A 27,606-nucleotide genomic window follows, 5' to 3' on the forward strand; every position below is an offset into this window, starting at 1 on the left:
TACACATTTGCTTATCTGTCTCAGCCTGTCCGTCAGCAGCACAGGCAGGCTGTGAAAAGAAAGACATTCTGCGACGGACATAAGCAGTATCACATTGCATAGGTTCAGAGGTGAGTGGACAATTGGCAACAATATGGCCCAATTCACTACATAGAAAACATTGTATCAAATTATTATTAAGTCTCTTATGGGGTAAGAACCTTCCTGGCCTAGCTGGCCTATCCCCAGGTTCCAAACCCACAGTCTTAAGTTCATTCCACGGCCGAGCACCCTTCTCCCCTGGAACAGTCTTACCAGTAGTCACGGGAGATCGCCGTTGCGGAATCGGGGCTCGGTGGGACACACTAAACAGTCCCTCGGCCGCCACATATCTCTCCACCAGTTCAGCTAACTGGTATGCGGACTTAGGGTCTGCATGGCTCACCCACTTGCGCAGAGATGCAGGTAGAGATCGCAGATACTGGTCCATCATGACTCTTTCGACGATCTGTGGTCCTGTCAGCGTCTCAGGCTGTAGCCATCTTGTGGTTAGATGGACGAGGTCAAGCATCTGTGAGTCTGGAGGCTTTTCCATTTGGAATTCCCTGCGGTGGACGCGTTGGGCACGAACAAACGAGGTGACCCCCAAGCGAGTTAGGATCTCCCGTTGTAGCTTTTCATAGTCCTTTGCATCAGCCAGGTACAAATCATAGTAGGCCTTTTGTGGTTCTCCAGACAAGAAGGGTGCCACAAGACTTGCCCACTGTTCCTTGGGCCAACTACGCTTCCACATCATCATTCTCTATCATCTTTTGCAGAAAGTGACTGGCCCATATGGAGCGAATGTTGTTTGGAAGTCCAGTGGAAGTATCTCCAGACCGGACTACTATTGTTGTACCACGTCTTTTAAGGCCTGGCGGGTTTCCTCTATGGCAACTTGTTGGCTCAGGGCTTCCTCCATGGTGACTTGTTGTTGCCTCTGGGCTGCCTCCATGGCCATTAGTTGCACATTTTTAGATTCCTGCTGGGCTCAGGTAGCTTCCTGCTGAGTTTTGTTAGTTTCCTGCTGGGCTCTGGTAGCCTTTTGCAAAGTTTTGTTAGATTGAAGCAATGCCTTAACGATGTCCTCCATGTTCTCTTCAGGTGTAGGTTTGTAGGAAAACCTGTCTTCTCTAAGCATCTGTCGACACCACCTCCATGGACAGGTTGATATCCAACACAACAAATTGGTGTCTGTCACTTTAAATTTTAAATGTAGAACTTTTCCTCTTGCTGCAGTTTTCAGTGTGCAGTTGCCCGCATTCTCCACCAAATTGTGATATGATCGGGGTAGGAGTCCCTCTCCTGGGGTAGATGGACACCTCCTTACACACAGCAGCTAGGAAACAGCACTCCAGTCGTGGGTTTTCGTGCAAGCTGGTCGGCGCCAGTTTTTATTGTGCAACACCAATAATCAAATAAACAACACATAAAATAAACCCTAGCGCGGCTGGGCACTAACTAGACAGCAAGTTCCCTATCTAATAGAACACTAAACCAAAATCCCCGTCCACAGTACCTTCTGGTATACAGCCAACAGTGTCTCAGAGCAAGCTAACCTGCGGCCTGCTCTCCCAGAAATGAGACACTCAGCTACAGCTGAGCACAGTTTAAATCAGCCAGTTCCAGGTGTAAGCCCTGATGAGCCTGCTACCAGGCTGGAAGGCCCAAAACCTGGATTGGCCTGTGGATGGAGCCCTCCCTCTCCTCACATCCACACCCCTTAGGACCCATTCTGGCTTTTCACAGAAGCCAACATTTCTAGTCTGCTTTACAACAGACTTCTCCTGGGGGTTTTAAAGGACAGGAATCTGGAACAGACATACATGCCATCCCCAACTTCTCCAGTGCCTCTATCACATTGGATATGTAATTTATTTTTCTTTGCTTACCCTAATGTACTTTTTACAGTTACCTTTTATACCAAGATGTCATCAACTCAAACCAGGATTCTAGAGGTGCCCAGCACAGCAATGAGCAAATCCTTCATGTCACAACAACATATGTTTTATTGAATTTAATGTGTTGAACAAACTAATATTCATAGTTGCAATATTTTTTTTTACAAATTGCTTATTTTGTTAAGGATCCCATATTGTATAGTGATATGCAGAACTCTTAGTCAAAACCAATACCTATTTTGGGCTTGAATTTTAAACAATGATTCTTGCATAGTTTTGGATATAAATGGGAGAAAATATTGCAGCAACCTGGCACTAAAATGACCAAATTGGCAATCAGCGGAGTGTATCAGCATTGTACCTAGAAAGCCTATATACTGAATAGGGAATAGAATAATGACCAAACCTTCCCTTTAATCAATACTATGAATTTTGTTGTAATGTTTCATACATTTTATACAACATATTTTACAATTATGCTTGGGTGATTGTTTAATAAGAAATGTTTTTATTTAAAATAGGAACTAAGCCTAGGTATATTGGATTTAAGGTGAACATATACTGCAGTACCAATATCCTCAATTTATATTTTCTTTGCATATACAGTATACTGCGCAGTACTACGTTCTATTAACTGATTATCATAGCACCTCTCAGACAGTAAAAGCTGATGTTATATAATTCAGCAAATGTATAATTCCCATCTATCATTGTCAATGTTATATTGTGTTTTAATACACTCATTTATAATTAGTTGTACTTTAATAAAAATAATCTTTTAAAATGAGTGGTCGTATACTTAAATTGTTTCCTGTAGCTTGGCAAATGCAACTGTATATATGCTTCAAAATTCTTGTTTATTTTTCTCTTTCCCTATTCAGGCTTATGGCATTGTTTTTATTCGGAAAATCAAGCACAGGCATTGTCTTGCCAAGAACTATTTTTCCCAGATTCCTGCAATGGCACCATTTCTGCAACAGGAGAAATCACATCAGATGTCTACAGTTAATGATTTGGTTATTAGTAAACCTATTGCAGCCACTTTCCAAGTCTAGATTATTTTCCCTGCTGAGTTCAGTATGTTGATTGTATTCTATTATATGCTACTATTCTATCACTATTGAGTTCTTGTGTAACCATTTTCAATAAAAATATAGCAATTCAGTATGAATACACTATAAGGTTTGGTACCCAAATTTTAATTAAACCTCATGAACATTGTTTTGACACATTGCAGTATATAAAGGCATTAATTAGTTCACATTTATATTGGTAGTATAAGGCTAGTCTCCCTTTCTCTACATATAGAGGGGAAAATGCCTAAACCACTTCTAAACTTTAAAGAACCAGCACACTGTTTTAGTTAAATAGACACTATTCTGAAAAAAATGGAGGGTGTTCTGTTCTTTTAAATAAAGCTTAGCATTCTGTAATCATTGTTGCAAGAAATAAACTATAAAGTTATTGTGTCTCTTTGATGTATTGCTTTAGACTCATGCGTATACTAAGTTTAACTTGTGATATCGGGATATAGTCAGCATCCGGACAGTCAGGATGCTGACAGATTGTGGAGTTAAGCATTAGGGTTAGGGGGTGGGTTAGGGTTAGGCTGCGGGACTGGATGGTTAGGCTGCAGGAGAGGTGGGTTAGGGTTAGGGGGTGAATTAGGGTAAGGGTTATAATACTTACAAAAATCTGTCAGAATGTCGGGATGCCTCTATCGGTATTCTGATCATCGGCCTCCTGACCGTCAGGATCCCATACCTAACCTGTGATATCTTATGTACTATTAATAATATTTGCCTGATTGACCTACCTATATTTTAAATAAAGCTATAATCAAATTATTGATATCATAAATACCTTTTGTTTGCAGCACAATGGAAAGTGAACTATTATGGTTAAATACACTGAGGCATCATATGAGCTGTTTTATTGTCATTCACATCACGGGATGGGTACAGGCAGAGGCGCAGAGAGGGGGGCGCAGGTACTAATTACCTGGGCCTAGGCAGCTGAAGGGGCCTGGCAGGGGGCCCGGGTCCGGTGCCGCTCTCCCTCCCTCTTAAATCACAGCAGCCCAGCACATGCTGTTGTGTGCTGGGCTGCAGTGGGAGACTGCTCGTGGCTGCTGAGCAGCAGCCACAGCAATCTCCTTTGCCTGTGGGGTGGAGCTATCACGCTGATCACACCTCCCCGCTGCTTTGAGCTGGGCTGGGGCACTCACAGTGGCCCCCTCCCCAGCGAGTTGCTCCGCAAAAGTCTTTTTTTTTTTTTTAAACAAATCCGAAGGGGGCGTGGCCACGCCTTCCCCAAATAGACCATGCCTCCTTTTTCACCTGGATCCGACTGGTTTCTCTACGCCCAAGCGCTGGTTACAGGATGCCGGTGCTTGGGATCCCAGTGGTCACAATCCCAACGCCGGCATCACGACAGGGTCAGGACCCCTAATCACCTTCGGGATTCTGGCGGTTGGGATATTGACCACGTCCCCACATGACCTGTGTGTGGTGCTAAAACTACCATGTAAGAAGAGGCAGAGGTGCATGGGGGCATGTTGTATGGGGGCTGGACTTCTTCGCCAGTCATTGCATTGGCCAGCTTTGTGATTAGTATATAGTGCCGGACATTCGCCAGAGTGACAGGGCATCAGAAGGGTCTGGACAGGGTTGAGTAGGTGCTTGGAGCTGGGTCCAGACAAATGCAGGAGGAACAGCCCCAAAATCAGGACTGCGGTCGCAGGATGGTGTGTAGGCTCGGCCTTCGATCTGGCACTCCTGACAGTGGAAGTTCTGCTGGATAGGCTCTTGGGTCCAGAGAAGGAGAAAAGTCACTGCTGGTGGTAAACGGAAAAAAGGGAGCCCAGTAGAGTTCCTGTATTGGCAGGTTGCAGGACATCAGTGCCAGCTTTGAATGGCTGATAAGCCATTGGTCCATCATGCTGTTTTTTTAACATTTGTTATTATTTATTTTAATAATGCTGGTCATATCATGAAATGCTGTACTGAATTTTGTCACAAGACAATTGATCCAGAAGTCATTTGAGCATAATATTACTAAGCGTCACAACTTTCTGAATCATAGTATTTCTATTTATTTAGCTTGCTAAAAAAACAATTTAGCAGGGATTACCTTGGATGATTTTGGTGTAAACAACAGCCTGAGAGTATTAAAAGATTAATGGATCAGTGTACAGGGTGCTCATTTTAATTAAAATGAAATATTTAATAAGAAACAGCATAAAGAGTTATGTATTCCATTCCATTCAGCTCTAATTTCTTTGCTTTCCTCTTAGAGAACTTTCAAAATGTACAGTATATACAAATCATTCTAATGCGGTATGTACTTAGTGAAATTGCGCCACAAACCTGTTTTCACTCAGCTTTTTAGTTTACTGCTCGCATTCTGAAAAATCAAACTCACTTTAAATTATTACCCTGTTCTTATTTCACTATATCAACTACTAGTATATTGTACTAACCTAACACCTGCCTTTGTCATCGAGTTCGGTATATTAGGTCGACATTCATCATGTCAACTTGTTCATAATGTCAACTTGACAATGTCTACACTGATGTATTGTCAATATGATCAGAATGTCGACACAGATTTTCAGATCAGTCTATCCTTAACCCTAACACTTTAAGCTTAACTTCTAAACCAAATCATAACCTTTACCCTAATGCTAATGTTGACATTTTTCAGGTGTCATCCAGTGACGTGCAGTGAGGTCAATGGCTGGGGAGGCACACATGGAGATGAATCTGAGTGCTGGGAGCCTGTCTCACCCCCTACTTACTGTAACTCTCCCCTCACTATGCTTACGTTTCAGTGTCCATTGATTCTCCTACCTGCATCACTGTGTCTTCTCTTGCTGCTACTGACTCAGCTCCGATCTCAAAACACTGCAGGGCACTTCCTGGTCACATGACACATTCAAGGTGTCCATCAGTGCTCAAGGCACGCCCCTCATACTGAGAGGCATGCCTCTATTAGCTCTCTTTCTGTGCAGCCTATTACCTGTGGTGTGACTTCGCCCCCAGCTCTGCAAGCCGTGTCTGACTATGCAGAAGCCAGGTCGAGCTGTTGCTGCCTCATCTCTCATCTCCCTGCAGTCCCAGGGAGCTCCACAAGGCTGGTGAGTGTTATAACTATAAAAATGATTGCAATAAACAAAGAAGATGTGTATAAGTTATTCATATCTTCTTTGTATTATTCTAATCTTTTTATAACAAATCTGATTAGTATGACAGGGGAGGCCCTGACTGCACGTCCCTTTTGTCACCATTTATGTTGTCGTCATTTTAATCATGTCGATATCATATATATTGACACTCTGATGTTGACGTTATCACTGGAGACAATTTGCCTGCATAACCATTTCATCTACCTCTAGTTTATCTGTCTGTAAAATTTCTCCATTCAGTCTATTGTGAATGTACAGTAACTGTAAGACAAAATGTTCTAATTGTTTTACTATTAATCACAGAGTTTTTGCAGTAGCTACCCGTTATCCACAGGATTAAAGAAAAATAATAATTTTTCAGCTATTATTTCTTTTGTTAATGCTCTACCTGTATTTCTCCTCCTTTGTACCCTAAAGGCTGGGAAAACATTATGAATGTCCTTGAGCTCCATGTACACGGTACCCTATGGCGCTGTCCCTATCCCTTGAATTGCATAGAAACTTGCCAGATATAATAGGCGGTCAGTTAGAAGGTGCCTATGTGACTTGACAGCGACTTCTATCAAGTTTTTTCATTTGACTCCATATTTCTCTTGGTTTGGTCCCTTATACTCTGTCAAGGACTCACGCCTCCCGTCCTGTCTTATTGACTTATTGGCGTATACTGTTATAACATCACTTTACTTCTTGATACTATTTTTCTATCTTCTGTGCTGTAGTCACCCGCAGAATATCTGACAGTTTTCTTTCAGTTTAGGGTTAGCGCTTGCAGTGTCGAGATGCAGAGTCTATTGGAATGGTCTTCTCCAGGAACTGCCGCAAAGCGATGTGGCCTTTACTGCCCTTAACATGACTTGTTAGGAGGGTAGAATGAAGTATTGTGAGGTGGTACACTAGACAGAGAGTGGTCAGATCTAGCAATAGTCAGGATCACAGGCACATAGCTAGAATAGGAAACAGGCAGAGGGCTATATGATTTTATGCATATTTGTAATATTTTTGATGCTGTATGATTTTTTTTATATATATTTTATTCTTACCTGCATACTGACTGTTATAGTGAAAACTGTTCTTATTATGTTAACACGTTTGTCCAGGACAGAATTGTAATGTATTCTAAAAATGTAATTTACAAATAAATAAATTATTCATTTGTAAACCTGTTTGGGGTATTCTTATGCTTATAACATCTGGTTATTTATTATGAGGTTACCAGTTCTACTTTATTAATCTGTGACATCCTTGTGGCTCATCCCAGATACATGCAGATGTGCTCTCCCTATATATGTGAGTAATGGAATGCCTAGTTACTGGTCTGTGTCTTAGACACATTTTATGTTTGTACCTTCCCAGCGCCAGAGAGTCCTTTTGTATTTCAATTTGTACCCTAAGGGTTGGGAAAACCCTATTATCTCCATTAGCTGTAAGTACAGGATGCTGCCCATACTCCATGAATTGCATAGAAACTTGACAGATGTAATAGGCGCTTCCTGTAACCTACCAAAATGTCACCAATCCTATAGCAAGTTTCATAACATACAGCAAGTTTGAATTGAAACCATGTAGGTATCGGTTGTCCAAAGTCTCCGAAGTTTGACCTATATAAGCTTAGATTTTACATCGTCTTCACTGATTGATTTGTCTTTGTGGCTTTATGTGTCTAGTTTTTTATATATTTTATTTAATAAAAGTTTTGTACTTTTATTTTCTGTCTTGTCTTATGTGGGTGTGGGTGGTGTGTGGTAATATTTGTTTGTTTTGTCTTTATTTTTCAGTATTAAATTTAGTTTGTCTTTTGTTTGATGTAGGATAGCGAGTCAGTTAGTGGAGAAGGGTGGAGATGAGGAGGTTGAGGCAGAGTGTGTCCCTGGAACGATGAAAACTGGATGTCATGCATGGTTCAGTTTTCAGGAGAATTGTGCACTGGTGCATGTTATTGTGCCAGTGAACAATAGAATACTGGGCTTTCAGGCACAACTTACAATGCTGCCCCATAATAAAAACTACAGAATTGCATGGGCACCCGTATTATGGTTTTGGTTTTAATTCATCATCATGTTTTGGTTTTGATTTTGCCAAAACCAGCCTCAAGTGCTTTGGTTTTGGATGTGGAGTTAAAAAAAAAAACTGATAAAAACAGCTAAAATCATGTAATTTAGGCCTATTTTTTCTACAGTATTATTAACCTCAATAACATTACTTTCAAGTCATATTTTATATTAAACTGCCATCCTGTCTGCCACTGCAGTACCACTATGTCTATTTGATGTGCTACATTGTTTGAAACTGCCATGTGTTTGTGCCGCTTCTCTGTCGCTTAGTTTAGCCAGTCAGCTCGCTGCAGTCTTTGCCCAATATTGATGAAAACAATGCTGTGATATTGGCCAAAGACTGCAGCGAGCTGACTGGCTAAACTAAGTGACAGAGAAGCGGCACAAACACATGGCAGTTTCAAACAGTATAGCACATCGAGAAGACATAGTGACACTGTAGTTGCAGACAGGATGGCAGTTTAATATAAAATTATACAATGATATAGAAAGTTTTCATTAATCAAGAACACAATCAGAGCTCCGAGGCCAGCACAGGGAAATGGAGGTAGAGTATTTAATACTATTTATGCAGTGGAAGCCAGGTAAAGCATTGATTGATTGATGGATTGATTGATTTGATTGATTAAATGAAGAGAGAAGCAGTTATAATTATAAAGTAAAGAAAAACAGAGATATGCGCCTGGCAAACATGTAGTGTTGAAGCCAGGTAATGAATGCCATTGACTGATTTAATTGATTGATTGATTAATGATTATATGAACAGAAAGCAATTACAGTTACTGCTCAAAAAAGAAAACAGAGAAATGGGTCTTGCAAACCAGAATATCATCAACAATGCACTAGTAAAGTGCAGCCCAGTAAAGTACAATGAAAAGAAAATTGGTGCACAATGATATTATCCTTGGGTTATGTTATGTGTAAAAAGGACATGCACAGTTTAACAACCAAGCACATTAGTGACAGGGAGTGTCACATTTGTGGATGAAGTGCTTGGTTTGTTTGGACCCCCACAAAACAAGCTGGTCCTAAGGCGGTTAACATTATTGTAAATCATTTCTACAGTTATAAGATGTCATTATCACCCTCATCAGTGTTATTATCATCATCATCATCACATAATATCAGCTCATCTCCACTGGAATTTACTATAACAGAAGTCTCTATACTTTGTTGTAATTGGCGGCAAAGGTCTTCCTCATAGAATTTGTAGTTCATCTTTATGAACATCAGTTTTCTACATTTTGAGATAGTAGCCTCCTACGCTGATTTCTCACAAGGTTCCTGGCTGTGACTAACACTTTTTCTGATTACAAACGGGAGGGTGAGCAGCTTAAGTAAAGTAAAGCTAGTTTGTACAAGAGGCCCCAAATTCCCTTTTCTCCTCCCAGTATTTAAAGAGACTGTGGGACATTGTCATTAATATAATCCTCCACCATTCTATTAATGCTTGGGGTATCAGATTGAATCACAATAGAGGTGCCAATAATTGTAGGCAATTATGTTAAGCCTGACCAGATGTCAAAATGGTGTTTCACTTTGATGCACTGAGTTGACTCATCATAGTCTCTTGGAAAAGGTCAGTTGTTTCTCCTGCAATGACAGCAGCATTGCAGGAGAAACTGAAGCAGGAGATGTCAATGTTTCATGTGCCACTTGATCTGACAACTTGTTTGAGGTGCAGATTAAGTGTGGGACACCACCGCATATAACGTCGCTTACAATAGAAGGATAACACACTATGCTATTTGTTTTTGCACTAATTTACACAAAAAAACACTGACAATTGTTTGCACGCACTTGGAAGAACAGGTCTTTGTGAGAATTGTTTTGGGGTGCAGATTAAGGGTGGGACACCACCGCACACAGAACAGTAATAAACACTGCATCAATCATCTGAACTGAACGCACATCTTATGAAATACACAATTTTAACATTTAATTAAAAAAGACTGCACAGTTTTTGTTTTGATCAAACCCAGGCTGGGTTGGTTTGAGGGTGCCCCATGCCCCAGACATGAACCCCTATATTGTTATGGACTTACCCATTGAGGTTACTTTGATGTTTTATGGGTAAGCTCATAACCGTCGCCCAATTTATGCCAAAAACCTTGTATACTGTATGATATATAATTATTAATGGTTGTATGGTGCATCTGCTCTTCCCCTGTTTTCTATGTTGTAGTACTAAGTCTCAGCTAGGTATGTGAAAGAGCTAGGTATTAGAAAGAGCTAGGATGTGCAGTCCAGGCCCCCTTTCCCTAAATTTTATGATGCTACATCTTTGTATACAGCTTCATGGATTTGCAAAGACGCCAGTGAGTGTCTAAATACATATCCCGACAGCTGCGACATTTGTATATTTCCAATCAGCAGCGGCGGCGGCAATAACATACTACTCTGAATCAGGTTCGCTGTATTGAAAATTGCTGCAAGTGTTTTTTAAGGAATTAAGAAAGAGCGCAAGGAGCGTGCATGCAGCAAGAGGGACTGGCGTAGGACCCCCATTCCACATAAATTACACCTCACACGAGGATTTGTGGCACCTCATACCGCCAGAAATCCTGCTCGTTATGCACAAGAATAATCATGATTTTGTAAAGTAAGTGGTACGGGTGGGACAGTCCACTCAAATAGGGTTGGTGGTACAGTATGCAATGGAAAGCCACAATATTTAATATGGACATGTATAGATGGAGCTGGTTTTATTGTATTGAACACAATGGTAAAAGTTTACCTGAAAAAATGCATTCCATAATGTAGAATTTAGGGGTGTGCACCGGCCACTTTTCGTGTTTTGGATCTGGATCTTTCTTCGTGTTTTGGATCTGGATTGGTTTTGCCAAAACCACCCTTCCGTGTTTTGGGTTCTGGGTTTTGTGTTTTGGATCTGTATATTTTAAAAAAAAAGCATAAAAACAGCTAAAATCACAGAATTTGTGGGTTTTTCTGCTCCTATGCTATTATTAACCTCAATAACCTTCATTTCCACTCATTTCCAGTCTATTCTGAACACCTCACAATAGTGTTTTTATGTCCAAAAGGTTGCACCGAGGTAGCTGGATGACTATGCTAAGAGATACGAGTGGGCGTCACAAACACGTGGCCCATCTAGAAGTGACACTGCAGTGGCAGACAGGATGGCAGTTTGAAAAACTAGGCCCCAAACAGAACATAATGCAAAGAAAAAAAAGAGGTGCAAGATGGAATTGTCCTTGGGCCATCCCACCCACCCTTATGTTGTATAAACAGGACATGCACACTTTAACAAACTAATCATTTCAGCGCCAGGGTCTGTCACACGACTGTGGCTGAAATGATTGTTTCGTTTGGGCCCCCACAAAACAAGCTGGCAATTAATCTGTCCCTGCACAAACTGGCTCTACGGAGGCAAGATGTCGTCCTCATCCTCCTCATCCACCGATTCCTCACCCTCTTCAGTGTTGTGTACATCCTCATCCTCACAGAGTATTAACTCGTCCCCACTGGAATCCACCACCACAGGTCCCTCTGTACGTTCTGGAGGCTGTTCTCCCTGGAAGAGTTGATAATTCATTTTTATGAACATCATCTTCTCCACATTTTGTGGAAGCAACCTCCTACGCCTTTTGCTGACAAGGTTCCCGGCTGCACTAAACACTCTTTCTGAGTGCACACTGGAGGGGGGGGGCAACTCAGGTAAAATAAAGCCAGTTTGTACAGGGGCCTCCAAATTGCCTCTTTTTCCTGCCAGTACATGTACGGACTGTCTGACATGCCTACTTGGATGCTGTCACCGATGTAATCCTTTAACAGACAGACGCACACTTGTCGCTGCTGCTTTGAGGATGCAGGTGCGGCTACAGCCCACACAATTCACAAAGACAGAAAAAAAAGAAGAATTTTTTTATTGTTTGTGGAGTGCACTTTGAGGGTTACACCACCCTTTAACAGACAGACGCACGCTTGTCACTGCTGCTTTAAGGATGCAGGTGCGGCTACAGTCCACACATTTCACAAAGACAGAAAAAAAAAGAACTTTTTTATTGTTTGTATAGCGCACTTTGAGGGTTACACCACCCTTTAACAGACAGACGCACGCTTGTCGCTGCTGCTTTAAGGATGCAGGTGCGGCTACAGCCCACACATTTCACAAAGACAGAAAAAAAAAGAATTTTTTTATTGTTTGTGGAGCGCACTTTGAGGGTTACACCACCCTTTAACAGACAGACGCACGCTTGTCGCTGCTGCTTTAAGGATGCAGGTGCGGCTACAGCCCACACATTTCACAAAGACAGAAAAACAAAGAAGAATTTTTTTATTGTTTGTGGAGCGCACTTTGAGGGTTACACCACCCTTTAACAGACAGACGCACGCTTGTCGCTGCTGCTTTAAGGATGCAGGTGCTGCTACAGCCCACACATTTCACAAAGACAGAAAAAAAAAGAAGAATTTTTTTATTGTTTGTGGAGCGCACTTTGAGGGTTACACCACCCTTTAACAGACAGACGCACGCTTGTCGCTGCTGCTTTAAGGATGCAGGTGCAGCTACAGCCCACACATTTCACAAAGACAGAAAAAAAAAGAAGAATTTTTTTATTGTTTGTGGAGCGCACTTTGAGGGTTACACCACCCTTTAACAGACAAACGCACGCTTGTCGCTGCTGCTTTGAGGATGCAGGTGGAATCTAGACGGGATTTGGAACCGGGGTCACACTACCTCCATCAATTGTCTAAATCCCACTGCACTAATGGCAGATACCGGACGCACGTCTAACACCAACATAGCAGTCAAGGCCTCAGTTATACGTTTTCAGGATGACTGCTGTCGTACTTCATCCTCCTCGCTAGGGACTGTTGGAGGGTCAATTGTTTAGTAAAAGTAGTGGTTTTCCTACTTCCTCTCTGGGATGATGAACAACTCCCAGCAGCAGCAACAGCACTAGGAGGAAGTGGTTCTTGATCTTTCCCTATTTTATTTTTATCGGAGAAAGTTTGGTCCTCCATTTATGTTATATTGATTTGATATATACGTGCGGCTAAGGCGCACACAAACACAGAAAATATTTTTTTATTTTTGCTGGAGAGTAGTGCACTTTGTGGGTTACACCACCCTTTAAGAAATGAGCCAGCCGGCCCTTTACTTATGGGACACAGGCGCATGCTTGGCGCTGCTCCTTTGTTGATGCACGTGCAGCCACAGTGCACACAATTCACAAACACAGAAAATATTTTTATTTTGTTTGGAGTGCCCTTTGGGGGTTACAGCACCCTTTAAAGGACAAGCCAGCTGGCCCTTTATTTATGGGACACAGGCGCATGCTTGGCACTACTTTGTTGATGCACGTGCGGCTACTGCGCACACAATTCACAAACACAAAAAAAATATTTTTTTATTTTGTTTGGAGTGCCCTTTGGGGGTTACAGCACCCTTTAGCGGTCAATCCAGCCGGCCCTTTATTTATGGGACACAGGCGCACGCTTGGCACTACTTTGTTGGTGCACGTGCAGCTACTGCGCACACAATTCACAAACACAAATAAATATATTTTTTTATTTGTTTGGAGTGCCCTTTGGGGGTTACAGCACCCTTTAACGGACAAGCCAGCCGGCCTTTTACTTATGGGACACAGGCGCATGCTTGGCGCTGCTCCTTTGTTGATGCACATGCAGCCACAGTGCACACAATTCACAAACACAGAAAAAATATTTTTTTTTTGCACTTGGGGGGAGCACCCCTGATGGACAGAGCACCCCCTGGACAACACTACAGCACCCCTTTAGGACTGGGACACTGCACAGGACTTTGGAGTGGACACAGCCCCTATGGACAACTGACTGCACAACACAGTCCAGCCAGCCCCTATGGACTTTGAAGTAGTGGACACAGCCCCTATGGACAACAGCAGCACAGCGCAGCACAGCACAGCACAACACTACACTGCACTGCACTACACTACACAGCCCAGCCAGCCCTAACTCCCACCCTCCCTCTTCACTGTCCACAGCCGAGTGAGAAACCTTATATAGGATCCAAAACCCGCGAGACCCGGAAGGCGGGATGATGACTTTTGCCTCGATTTCAGATCCGAGTCAGGCGGGAAAAGTCGAGCCTGACTCGGATCGGCCTCGGATCGGTGGGTTCGGGGAGGTTCGGATTTCAGAAATCCGAACCCGCTCACCCCTAGTAGAATTCAGTGCACCCAGGAATACAACATTCAACCTTGGAAAAGCAATCACATTGCTTCAGTTTTTTGCTCTACTGTATGTTACACCAAGTTGTTCAATAAAACATACTTCATCTGTATGTGCAGCTATATAATGTACAGTATGCTAGACAATTCAGTGCTCTTTTTGACATAAAACCTAATCCAGTAATAGGCTGTAGAAGGTTTTTCTACTAAAGTATTTCTACTACAACTTCACTATTGACTTAATTGCTCAGAATTATAAGGAATATATAACCAATAGCCAACATTTGTAAATCATCTTTTAAACAATGCAAAACTAGTTCTCAGCCCACCGAAAGAGCAGATGAAGGACTGCTATATTTATTATATACACAACTGACTGTTTACATAAAACAATATGCATACTAGCTTGTATTAATCCACTGCTCCAGCTAAAACCAGTATTTCCTTTTTGCTTAGTAAAGTTAGCATTGCATGTTCATTCTCTTTCAAGTCTCCTCTTATAGCAATCATGCAGCTGTTGCCTGGGTTCTTGCTTATGTCCTGCATCTGGGTATCAGTAGTGACCTCTGTAAGTCATGTTCCCGTCCTGCTATGGTCAACTGAAAGGTGAGTGACTACTACTGTATATTCCAATAAAAGGAATGTATTGCACTGTATACTATGAGTAAATATAAATATAGCTAACCTAGTAGTTATTATACATCACATCATTGTTGCCAACTGTCTGTAAATATCAAGGGCAGTCCCTGGTTTTAAAGAGTTGTCCCTATTTTTCATTATTCAGCAGTTGCACAGTAAAATGGTCTTTTTTTCATCTCTTGGATACAACTTTACCATCCGTTCTTATTTTATTTATAGCTTTCTCAGCTAATATTTATTGAAGAAGAATATATAAAATGCAAAAACATGGTACAATCAAGTAGAGAAAACATGACATGACGGGCATTTTACTTCTCCATGGTCAATTAGTTGCCTACTCCCTGAAATGTCGGGGAGACCCAGAAATGAGGAGGTGACTCCCAAGAGAGCAGGCAATTATTAAGGAAGGACACTTACCTACCTGCAAGGAGGATGGGAACAGGCGGCAGTGATGCAAATCCTAACATAAAGTCTTAGTACAAATAGAGCCTGATACAAATATTGTCATCATGTGCCTTGCCCCATCTTCCTGACGACATAGATAGTCAGTATCATGTACATGTCCCTGTACACAAGTTGGTAACTAGGCATATGTGGAAAGTGTGCTGACAAATGCAGTAAAATGCCATTGTAAAGAAAAGTTGTTCATTGATTGTCTATGAACACATTGAGGGCCTGATTCAGAGGTGCAGGCAGATGTGGTGACTGTGGGCCTGATTCACTACCGTACGCAACTGCGTATGCAATTGCGATTACACGCGAGTTCAACTGCTAAAGTATGCTAATTAATTGCAATCGCTATCCCATCACAGCACTACACAAGGACGCCAACTTTACTTAGCACACATACGTACTATTTAGCAAGACTGCAAAATCATCGGTACAATCGAGTACCATCGCAGCCTCACGTACACTTGCGCAAGCTCTGACCTTACTGTGACTTTAGATATTGGAGACCCTCCTTGTTACATTCGGGTGATAACTAATATTTGCTTGTATACCACGAATACGGGTGTTTTTAGGGGATATGCCACAAATATTGAATGATAAATAGGCCCCTAAAGGAGGCCCTTCATGAAATGGTTAAACCTAATGTTAGGGCTGGATCTTGGACACTGGTTTACAGATTTTTGGGCTTATTTATCATTTTCTGCAATTTTGACCCATTTAATACCATCTCCTATTGCTGCTATACTTCATATAGCTATAATCCTATGATACTGTAATTTTTGCAGGATTTATGACTTAGCAGCACTGTTTAATATTTGGGCTTTCAGTGCTAAATTCTATTGTTTTATAGATACACATATTCCAATAAGTTATGTCCACTTACAAATTTAATCATTCAATTTAGCAATGTTTCTGAAGGCAGCTAGCTTACTATGTGCATTATCTTTTTCATGCATTTTAAAATGTTAGGTGTAAAATGAATTACATTTTTGTTTTTCTGTTACCACTGGTGTTTGGCAGGACCCAAATTGCAAGGTGTCCAAAACAAAAGCTATTACTCCCAGCTGAGGGGACCATCTGGACATGTGGCCCGGCCTTTCTTTTGATGAAAGAGGTTTATGAAAAATGTATGGCACCGCAACCCTTTCAGATGAATTTTTCATAAGCTTTATGCAATAAATAGAGACCCAAACTTTACATTAATATCTTCTGTCTATAGATGAATGAGTGGCACTTGTCTTACAAAAAATGGTCTTAAATTATGTGCATGAGAGCTGCACTACCTTAGTACCTATTACTCATGTAATTGATAATGATTAGAAACAGTTATGAAATTTGCGTAGAATAGCTACAGGATATTACGATATGACAACAGTATACATAATTCATATTCTCCCCATTGCTTGCTAGCTGAAAAATTTAGTTAGTTATTAAACTAATTTATTAATGCAGAGTGCAAATCTGCATACACAAATTTGGAAGCATCCAGGAGAGGTACAAAAATCAGGAGGGCGCTGACCTCCTTTAATCTGCATATAATTAATTCATATCTTGCTGAACATTAATAATGTGCCAAAAAGTAAATTAAAAATTAAATTTCCTCCTAATGAGGTGAGTTGTGCAACAAGTGGATGAAGTATTGACCGTTTGCACAACAATCTTCAGTCCTACATACAGTACAGTATGCTGATTGTTAAAAATGCTATGGCTTTTGATTAAAAAGAAAGAAGAAAAGACATGTTACAAAAACATTATAAATATTTGATAAGATCAGTGGGAGTCACCCCCTTAGGGTGTTATTGTGTTAATGAGATTTCACAAAAGGTCAGTGCAAACTGAATTAAGTACAGTACATGTATATAGGGACTTGGCTACAGCTTGTTAACATGCCACAAGTTGCCACAAACCCTAAAAAACGTAATTAAAACATCATTAAAACATGGAACAAGTAGCATAAATGTTCTACATTCCTCAGCAATCAACTATATATTAGTTTTCACTTTTATATTTCAATAGACATAAAATATATCTATCTATCTATCTGTGACATTATTCAATATCATTTTCAAATTGCGGTACAGTACATATATTCTGGTAGGTTTTTTTAGAGCCTACAGTAGTTGTATAAAGGAAAAGGAACATTTGAGTGAATAGTGATGACTCACATTTCCAGTATTATCTCAAGGACAGATGCAGTGACTATCATTGTGTGATATAACTAGATTACTAATGACACACACTAATGTGTTCTTGGCACAGTACATACATTTTTATTTTCATTATGTTCATCAGAAAGAATATGATCTGTAAATATATAGTGATGTTAACATTATTAAAGTTAGAATGTCTGTAATCTTTGAGTGTCAGACACGATAAGCAGGCCATACACGGAGCGATAAAGCAGCCGATCCGACCGATTGGTACGATTTGGTTGCTCTATCGCACTTGTATGGGCATGATGTCGGACCGAGCTCGCACCCGTGGGGTCGTACATCGCACCCCCTGATCTTACAGCAGGATCAGTTGATCTGGGGATGCGATGTGCGATCCCATGCAGCGGTATGCGTGTTGGGGAGAGGGGAGCCGGCATATAAGGCACCCATTCGCACCGTCTGGTGACCGCCCAATATGTCGGACGTCGCATCCCCCATCGCGTCGCACTTTACATGCAATCACCGGTCCCCATAGTAATATGTGTTCATGCTCAGGGGCTAGCACTTGTGCAGTTATGCACTATTTGAGCTTTCAGTTTGGACAGGGGGTAAAAAAAATACCATGTTCATAAACTCCATATACAGTATTGTTATTGTAATTGTATGCATGTGTCACCTTATTTGTTCTGCAAGTCAAAGTGTACATTGCTGACATTATGTAAATTATAGTTATGTATTTACAGAGGGTTAGTAGCATATATATTATAGATGTTACAATATAATAAGGGGCACATTTATAACAATCTGCATTTTTAATGTGGATGTAATACATTTTTTTGAGTAAATTTGCAAAGTGAAGATTAATATCTTCGCGCAAATGTACTAAAATCCTGTTGCCAGGAGAGGAGCTCCTATAAGAGCCCATCCTGTGGAAGAGCTGGAAGTGGTGTGATAGAGTAACGCTATCACACTATTTCCTGGTTTGTGTGCACGCCAGACAATGCACATGCGTGTTCGTAGGCCCTCTCCAAAAAATTAGCAAATTAGCAGCCCCTAGGCTACTATAGGGTAACGCCATGAGGAGATGACTTTATCCTATCAGGGCCCAGCTCCGGAATGCTTTGCATTCCAAACCTTGGTAAATCTGACAGCTTTGCAGCCCCCATAGAAACTATAGGGGCTGCGGCTGCTGTCAGAAATGGAGGGACCTCCGTACATTCGAGGGATCTTTAAAATGGGTGTTTTCGGGGAATATCCTGCAAATATTATTTGATAAATAGGCTGCTAAGAATGATAATAATGGATTTGCATAGTATTTAAATATAAAGCCACTGTCTTCTCATGGGATTGCACTGCCTTGTGCAGATATTATGTTCTTGAAGGAAACTGTATTGATTAACTTTATTATGGACCTTATACTGTATCTGTATGTTGCCTTTCATGTGACATTCATGTATTTGTTCATACAGATTTACTGCCATAAGCACAATTTTAATTTTTTTGTCTTAAAAAAAATAAAAATAAAACGTAGCTCTTGGTAATAAAGGTGTTTTGCACTAATGTTCTTGTGATTACCGAGAGTCAGCCGCAAAGCTATGGAGAGTTGGTAGGGATTGTGCACCCGGGTGATTGTAGTGGAGGCCTTGTGGAGTCTCAGAGAGAGGTGTACAGACAGTTTCTGAAAGCACTGGAATGCAAGAGTGGAGAAGTCACCGCTGTGTCCAATATGTTCATCTATGTTGTTTACATGGTCCCCTCTTTGTTGGGCCAATGGTTGGGGGTGAAGAGATTTTTCATTGCTGCCTTAGGCAAGTTATATAGTAAATAGCTGTAATGGCCGGAGTTGCCTGGCTTTTATTTAAATATATTTCTCTCTCTATCTCCATACTCCCTCCTCTTTCCCTCCATCCCTGTCCTTTTCTCCCCCTACACACACTTTCTCTCGCCCTGTCCCCCCCCAACACTTTCTCCTCACCTCCTCAACGTCTCTTTCCCCCAATGTCTCTATCACCGCCCATTCACTCTCTCTCTTGTGCATCTCGTACACAGGTGGGAGGGGTCAGAGTTCAGGCCAACTGTCATTACTTGCTAATGTGATGACATCATGTTTTTTTTTATCAGCAGTCAGTTTTACTAAATAGATTTGAAATCTCTTTCTCCATGGCCAAAGACTGGATATTTCTAAGACATAGGGATGCTCCTTAGTTGACAACAGAAAAAGGTGTTTTCTCTTCCGTTCATGAAGGGGTGTCCCCTCTCCTGCCTGGTCCTCAAGGAGATTTATATTTAAATCCAAACTAATTTCTATGATCTCTGGTCTAGCGCAACCTCCAAACCAAAATCTACTCCGATAGCCTCAGTGTAACATTTTTATATAAAGAAATATACAATTTAAATATATTAATGAGCCTTAAACAGAAGAACCAATACATTTTTTTTTATTGAATAGTATATAAAGTGTTTAGGTTGGTGGGGGGGCAAGCGTGGAGAAATCATCAGAGCTTCACCCCTGCTGTGGGTTGATGGTTTTCCCTGCATACAGAGATGAATGTGTGGTGTCAACAGACAGGAACTCATTCTAAGCAACTTACTCCAGTCTCTGCCCTATTGCTGTTTGTATGTCAACAGAAACAGGTAAAGTATTGTAAAGGGAAAGTTGTCAGCATAGACATCCTATTGCTACAAGGAGTTTAGACCAGTAATGCCATGCTGACATATTTAAAGTAAACCCACAGTGACTGTCCAAAAATACAGGGATGTTACACACAAGACCGTCAGGAGTTCCTGTGTCATTAGTGTCGATTAATTCAATATTCTGACAATATTGCTGCTTAGTTGTGTATCAAATTACATTGAATTTAATAAAATACTCTCCAAAAGCCTTGTTCACGATCTTATTAAATTATTATTTATTCTTGATTTATTCTTGATTTGTCATAGTCCAAATGGGAAACTCTCCCCCTCCCACAAATGTCCACAACCAATGACATGCCTGCACACTATAACAGAATGACGCAAATACCCACAAAAGTGAAAAGTTATAGTCATTTTGCATCAGTCTGGTGTTGTATCTGTGTATTTTGCAGACATCTTGATCTGCAAATCTATGTATCCTAGCTAAAAGCTAGTCACACAGCAAGGTGCCTGGTGGCTTTTATAAAGCAGCTATTACACTGCAGGACAGCTATTCTCTGCTTCATAATTGACTCCCAGCGATGGAATTTATAGGACTAGATATTTTTTTTCCTTTTTGCAATAATAAAGTAAAAATATACATTGATCTGGAATGCAGTCATAATCCCAACAGCGGGGATTCTGGAGCTCAGAATGCTGGTGCCGTAATCCAGACCACTGTCAGAATCCTGGCGCTGATATCCAGACCGCCAGAATCCCTAAGGTAAGTAGCGGGGTTAGGGGGAGGGTTAGCGTTAGGGGTTAGGCACTAAGGGGGGAGGGTTAGGTTTAGGATGCGGGGAGGGGGGAGGTTAGGTTTAGGCACTAGTGGGAGAAGTTAGGTTCAGGTACCGGGGAGGGAGGGTTAGGGTAGAGAGAGGGGGAGGGTTAGGATAGCGACCGACAAGTGTTAGTATCCTAACCTTGTCGGGATGTCGATGTCGCGATTGTGACATCCGGGATCCCGTACCCAACCCATTTATCTACGCTGCTGCTTCTTCAAATTCTTATGTTGCCATTTTACACCAGACCCTGTGTTGTGTCACCCTACTTCATGTTGTACATCCAAATATTATCTACTTATCTGTTTATTCACCCCTTTAATATAGCTATTTAGTCCTCTCGACACTAGAGATGAGCTGTTTATCGCAAGTTCAGATCTGACGTATTGGCTATGCAAAACATATGAGTGCCAGATAGCCAATAACATGATGTTTTCAGATCCGAACATATTCAAGTGTAAATAGAACCACTCATCTCTACTGCAGACTGCATCAGAGATGTTCGCAATGCGATGTTTACACTGATAAAGTGAATGTTTGCCACTGCGCATGCATGTAGGCTGCTCTGTGCAAGTGCAGCGATTGCTTTGTGACTATGCTCGCACAGAAGATTCAATCATAAAGTGAGTGACAGGCAGTCAGTGTTTGGGAAAGTTAACGGGTTGGGATTGGCTAGGCAATCGCAGGCGTGTCTGACCATGTAAACTCCGTTTCATGGGTGTGTATAAATTAGCTATTGCGATCTCAACTCTCTGTGTGTTAGGAAAGATGCTGTGTTTGCAGCTGGTCAGACTTGTCGCATATGCTGCATGGCTGCCCGATCTGCGTGGCTGTTACCAATATTGTGAGTCGCTGGACCAATATGAGAAGGCAGCAGTGGGCGTCCCTACTGTATGCTCGGGTAAGCTTTGGAAACATTAGCACATTTTTGCAGCTGCGTTCCGTGCGAACTCTCAGCTGCGATTGCATTAGCGTACATCTCAGAATCAGGCCCATTGTTCATTAAAGTTATATGCCACATGTAATATTTTGAGAGATGACATGATCTTCATAACATCCGATTCCCAGGGTACACACTATTGAATTCCACACAGAAAATATAAAATGCAGGTACACATTCTGGGCGGGATGTACTACACATTGCATTTTGTATGCGTTTCATCCCGCAACTTATTGTGTACATACTGACATTATTAACGCTGGTATGTACCTAGAATTGCAATTAAAATTGCAAAGGTCAGCTCTTCCAAAAAGAGCTGTCCTTTGTGATAATTGGACATTTGAGTTTATGACCCGGGAGTCCTTCTGCGCATGTGTCGTATGATGTGCAAACTGTGGGGGATGCTGGGAGGGATCTGATTGGATCCCTCTCGGTGCACAATGTGAAAAGAAGCCCTATTGGGCAACACTCTATAGATATCCACCAGGTCTAAGGTCCGGAAAGTAATGCATTCCGATGTTTTGTACATATGGGAAATGTGAGCAAAACTCATAAAACATGCAGTTTGCCTTTAGTACATCAAGCCCTCTAAGCTCTGAAAATATTGATAATCAAAAAAATTGTGATAAACTCTACGATTAACATGAAGTATAAATTAGTTTTTTAGCACTTTTTCAAGAAAATACTTGTCCATCCATCACATCAAGTTGTGGTTGACACTGCAGGGGGGGGGGTGGAGCTGCAGTAGTGGGTGGTGCTGAGGGCATGGTCTTGATCCCCCACTAGACACTGTGGGGGGTCAAGACCACTGTCGAGATTACCGGCATTGTAAAGTAGGAGGTGGGGCCAAGATGACGTCAGGGCCGGTTCTAGACATTGTGGAGCTCAGGGCGAGAGTTCCCAGTTGCGCCCCCTCCCCCCAAAAAGAAAATATCTTTGGGAGTGTTCCGCACCCTTGCGGAACACTCCCAATTCATCACACTGTGGGGCGTGCCCAGCACCCTCATGGTGAATAATTGCCATGCGCAGTAAAGTACCTTACACAGTAAGTCTTACACAGTAATGGCCTTTATAACACATTATGCCACACGCAGTAATGCCCTTTATAAGACATTATGCCACACGTAGTAATGCCCTTTCTAACACATAATGCCACACACAGTAATGGCCTTTCTAACATATTATGCCACACGCAGTAATGACCTGTATAACACATTATGCTATATGCAGTAATAACCTGTATAACACATTATGCCACATGCAGTAATGCCCTGTAAAATACATTATGCCACACACAGTAATGCCCTGTGTGCCACAAACAGTAATTACCTTTATAAAACATTATCCCCAATTCAAATTATACCACACAGTAGTCCCTTACTCATGTTATGACACACAGTGGTGCCCCTTTTACACAATGCCCAAATTAGTGTCCCTTATACACAAGGCCCACAGTAGTAGCTCCCCTAATACAATGCCCACAGTAGTAGCGCCCCTAATACAATGCCCACAGCAGTGGTGTCCCTTACACAATGGCCCCAGTAGTGGTTCCCCCCATTCAGTGCCCCCCATTAGTAGTGCCATCAGTGGTAATGCCCCCTATAGTAGTGCCCACAGTAGTAATACGCCCTATAGTAGTGCCCCCAGTAGTAATCCCCCCATTATTAATGCCCCCTATAGTAGTACCCACAGTAGTAATCTCTCCATTAGTAATGCTCCCCAGTAGTAATGCCCTCTATAGTAGTGCCCACAGTAGTAATGCCCCCTATAGTAGTGCCCACAGTAGTGTTGCCCCTATAGTAGTTCCCCCAGTAGTAATGCCCCCATTAGTAATGCTCCCCAGTAGTAATCCACCCATTAGTAATGCCCCCTATAGTAGTGCCCACAGTAGTAATGCCCCCATTAGTAATGCCCCCTATAGTAGTGCCCACAGTAGTAATGTCCCTATAGTAGTGCCCCCTATAGTAGTAATGCCCCCATTAGTAATGCTTCCCAGTAGTAATCCCCCCATATAGTAGTGCCCACAGTAGTAATGCCCCCATTAGTAATGCTCCCCAGTAGTAATGCCCACTGTAGAAATGCCCCCATTAGTAGTGCCCAAGTAGTAATGCCCCATTACTATTGGCCCCATTACTAGCGCAACCTATAGTAGTGCCCCCTATAGTAGTAATGCCCCCATTAGTAATGCTCCCCAGTAGTAATCCCCCCATTAGTAATGTCCCCCTATAGTAGTGCCCACAGTAGTAATGCCCCCATTAGTAATGCTCCCCAGTAGTAATTCCCCCTATAGTAGTGCCCACTGTAGAAATGCCCCCATTAGTAGTGCCCCCTATAGTAGTGCCCACAGTAGTAATGTCCCATTACTATTGGCCCCATTACTAGTGCCCCCAGTAGTAATACCCCATATAGTAGTTCCCCCTTGTAGTAATTCCCCCTATAGTCGTGCCTCCAGTGCTGGTGCTTCTGAAAAAACAATACAAACACAATACTTACCTTAAGCCCCGCTCCTGCTTCCGCTGCCGTCCGGTCCAACTGCGACTCCATAGATCTATGAGAGAGATGTCATGACGACCCTCCCATAGTGCTCTATGCGAGGAGCTGGAGCTCACTCCTGAGCTCCGGCTCCTCGGATCTGTGGGAGAGACGTCATGACGTTGCTCCCATAGTGCTCTATGCAGGAGCCGGAGCTCAGGAGTGAGCTCTGGCTTTCGGCTGGCGCTGCAACGAGGGAGCTGGGTGCCCGCTGGGAACAAATCTCAGCGTGTGCCCGGCAAATGGAGCCTCCCTGCTGCGGCTAGCGGAGGGGTACCGGTGCAGTTTTTTTTTATTCTTCTGGGTTTTTTTTTTTCTTTTGGGACTCAGTGTTAATCGCTTCAACGGCCACCTGTACTGCCCACTAAACTCAGGAAGTCAATGGCCTTGGCCGGGGTTGGGGGATGCTCCAGGAGACTTGGTCACTCTTCAGGGCGGCCGGGAGTGACACCTGATTTTCAGGAATCTCCTGCCCGTTCTTTACCTTCAAGTGTACTTAATATACACAAATACAGAGGGAAAAATAGAGGGGGACGGGAACTGGATGTTGTAGGGTGTGCAGTCCAAGCCCCCTCCCCACCTTTCCTCTGAATTTCATTCCGATCTGAACAGGGGCGTCTTTACAGAGGAGGGGGCCTGTGTGCATCCTCCATCACGGGTCCCCTCCTCTCACCACGGTGGCCAGCCACCGCATAATCAGTAGACTCTGGCTACTGGAGTGTGCCCAGAGTCTACTGCGCATGCGCAGATCGCCGGGGAAATGGAGCGGCTGCCATTTTCCCAGCGATTTCCTCACAGCGCATGCGCAAAATGCTGGAAAAATGGCCGTGGCAGCCATTTTCTGGCTTTCTGAGCAGCGCTTAGAGACCCGACGCGGGACCTCAGAGAGGTAAGTTTTAGATAATGTGGGTGCAGAGTGTGCGGTGCAGGCACCCCTGGACCCGGGGGCCTGTGTGCACCACACATCCTGCACCGCACACCCTGCACCCATTATAAATATGCCCCTGGATCGGCCAAAGTGATGTTTTTAAATGTACTACCGAGCAAAAATGTTAGTCGGATCATGTACACACTACAAAATGTGCACAATAAGTGTTTATCATTTTGGATAAATGTTCTACAGCAATTCAGATCTAATCATGATATTTAAATGATAATTGTCAATAGGTGCGGTGTAGACACTCTGAGATTATTGTCCCAAGCAACTGAAAATCGATCATTGCAGTAGTATTTACCTATACAGTTAGTGTCAATGTCGCAGTAGAACACACAATCAGAATTTTTTTTTACTGCATCCAGATAAACAAAGATAATCAAGGATCTATTGGCCTGATTCACTACGGATCGCTATTGCAATCACAGCTGCGATTACACACGCAGTTCAACTGTGATAGTATGCTAATCCATTGAGATCGCCATGCTGTCGCAGCACTACATGAGGGCGCCCACTTTGCCTTACACACATTTGCAATGTTTAGCAAGACTGCAAAACCATCGGTACAATCGAGTACCATCGCAGCCTCACGCACACTTGCACAAGGTCTGACCTTACTCAGAAATTGCTAATTTCATCGCACGATATGAGGCCTCAGGCTGCGTAGGGCATTGTAGTGGCTAATTTATGCACGCCCCTGCAATGACATTGAAACGCACTGGCACGCCTGCATTCAGCCTTCCACCTCCCCATCACCACTCCCAAACGGCACTGCCTGTCAATCACTCTACAATGGGTCTGCGTAGTCACTGCTATCGCAGTCCCGATTCGCACATGCGCACTGTGGTGTATACACATGTGCAGTACCCAACGATTGCCCGATTGCGCACGTATTAGCAACTGTGATCCGTGCTGATTCAGGTCCTCTATGCAGAATTACATATGTTCATATGTTTCTATGATCATTTCTAATATAAAATTAAGTATAAGGTACCCTGTTTATAAAATCCATATATGGTTAATGTAATTGTATGTTTCGCAGTCAGACCCAGCCCTGGGCATAGGAGATATAGGCGAACTGGGGAAACCCAGTAGGCATGGAAGCCTGCCTCCACGTTGCCTAGCACACACTGACAAGAGTTGCTACCGGCAGGCACCTTCAATATAGGTAATTTGTATTTTAATTTTTCATAAAAAATTATTTATTTTTTTTTTGAGAAAAAAAAGTCCGTAATGGTAAAGGTGTTCCCTGAGAGGCGTGTGATTGTGTGTTTCCTAAATGCAGTCAAGAGAGATGAATGTGTGGTGTAAACAGACAGCAGCTCATTCTAAGCAGCTTACTCCAGTCTCTGCCTTATGTCTGTTTGTATGTCAACAGAAAGAGGTAGAGTTTTGTAAGTGAATGTTAGCAGCATAGACATACCCATGCTGGGTGTGGTATGACTGGTCGACAATCATAAGGTCGACATGTTCTGAATGTTGACATTCAAAAGGTCGACTTGGTCATTAGGTCGACCACCAATATGTAGACATCTAGTTAGTTCGACATGGTTAAATGGTTAACATATTCAAAAGGTGTTTAACATGGTGGCCCAAAAATGATGACATGTTGACCTTCTAAATGTCGACCAGTCGACCGGATAACCCCATGCTACAGGGAATATGGGGCACTAGTGTTAACCCACACTGAATGCATGAAAAACAAGTTGTTATCACTTCTCAACATTTATCAAGAGGCATACCATGTAGAAATCACTAATTTCTTTACTGGTAACTCTTTTGAACAGACTGTCCTGCCATCTCCGTAGCCCATTATGCGGTCAATGAAGACATTCAGTTTACCAAGTGACAGAAAAAGCTCAAGTTTTTGTCATTTGCACTAAACATAATGTCATTTTAGGATGGTGGTACAGTATTATTACTTATATTCCCATCCGCATCAGGGTTTAAATTTACTAAGAGTCGAGTTTTTATTTTTTTAAACTCTCTTTGCTTCACCTGAAACTTGAGTGAGTTTACCCTTTAACAACTCGTAAATTTAAATTTACTAAGAAGTGAGTTTAGCTGAAAGTGAGTTTTCGGATGGTGAAGCAGATCGAGATTTCTCCCCCTATTTGTGAGTTTATATGCGATTACTCACCCGAAAATGCAGTGTTTTCTCTCTGCCAAACTCA

The 27,606-nt window shown here is 42.3% G+C and overlaps 2 protein-coding genes across 4 annotated transcripts in view; both read left to right on the forward strand.

The window, feature by feature from the left end:
- The window catches only part of IQUB (IQ motif and ubiquitin domain containing), a 55,227-nt gene extending 51,743 nt beyond the window's left edge, over positions 1-3,484 (forward strand). For all 3 annotated transcript variants that reach the window (XM_088456069.1, XM_088456077.1, XM_088456082.1), the window contains exon 13: positions 2,801-3,484. In XM_088456069.1, the coding sequence (XP_088312195.1) occupies positions 2,801-2,974 (174 nt within the window). In that variant the 3' untranslated portion in view covers positions 2,975-3,484. The remainder of the gene's footprint in view (positions 1-2,800) is intronic.
- Positions 3,485-14,817: 11,333 nt separating this feature from the next.
- Positions 14,818-27,606, forward strand: part of LOC148537983 (V-type proton ATPase subunit S1-like) — a 116,712-nt gene continuing 103,923 nt past the window's right edge. The window contains exon 1 of the mRNA XM_088456095.1: positions 14,818-14,935. Coding sequence (XP_088312221.1) covers positions 14,838-14,935 — 98 coding nt within the window. The 5' untranslated portion in view covers positions 14,818-14,837. The remainder of the gene's footprint in view (positions 14,936-27,606) is intronic.

The sequence above is a fragment of the Taudactylus pleione genome, unplaced genomic scaffold (genome assembly GCF_031769625.1).
Source record: "Taudactylus pleione unplaced genomic scaffold, aTauple2 ptg000041l, whole genome shotgun sequence".
Classification (NCBI taxonomy): Eukaryota; Metazoa; Chordata; class Amphibia; order Anura; family Myobatrachidae; genus Taudactylus; species Taudactylus pleione.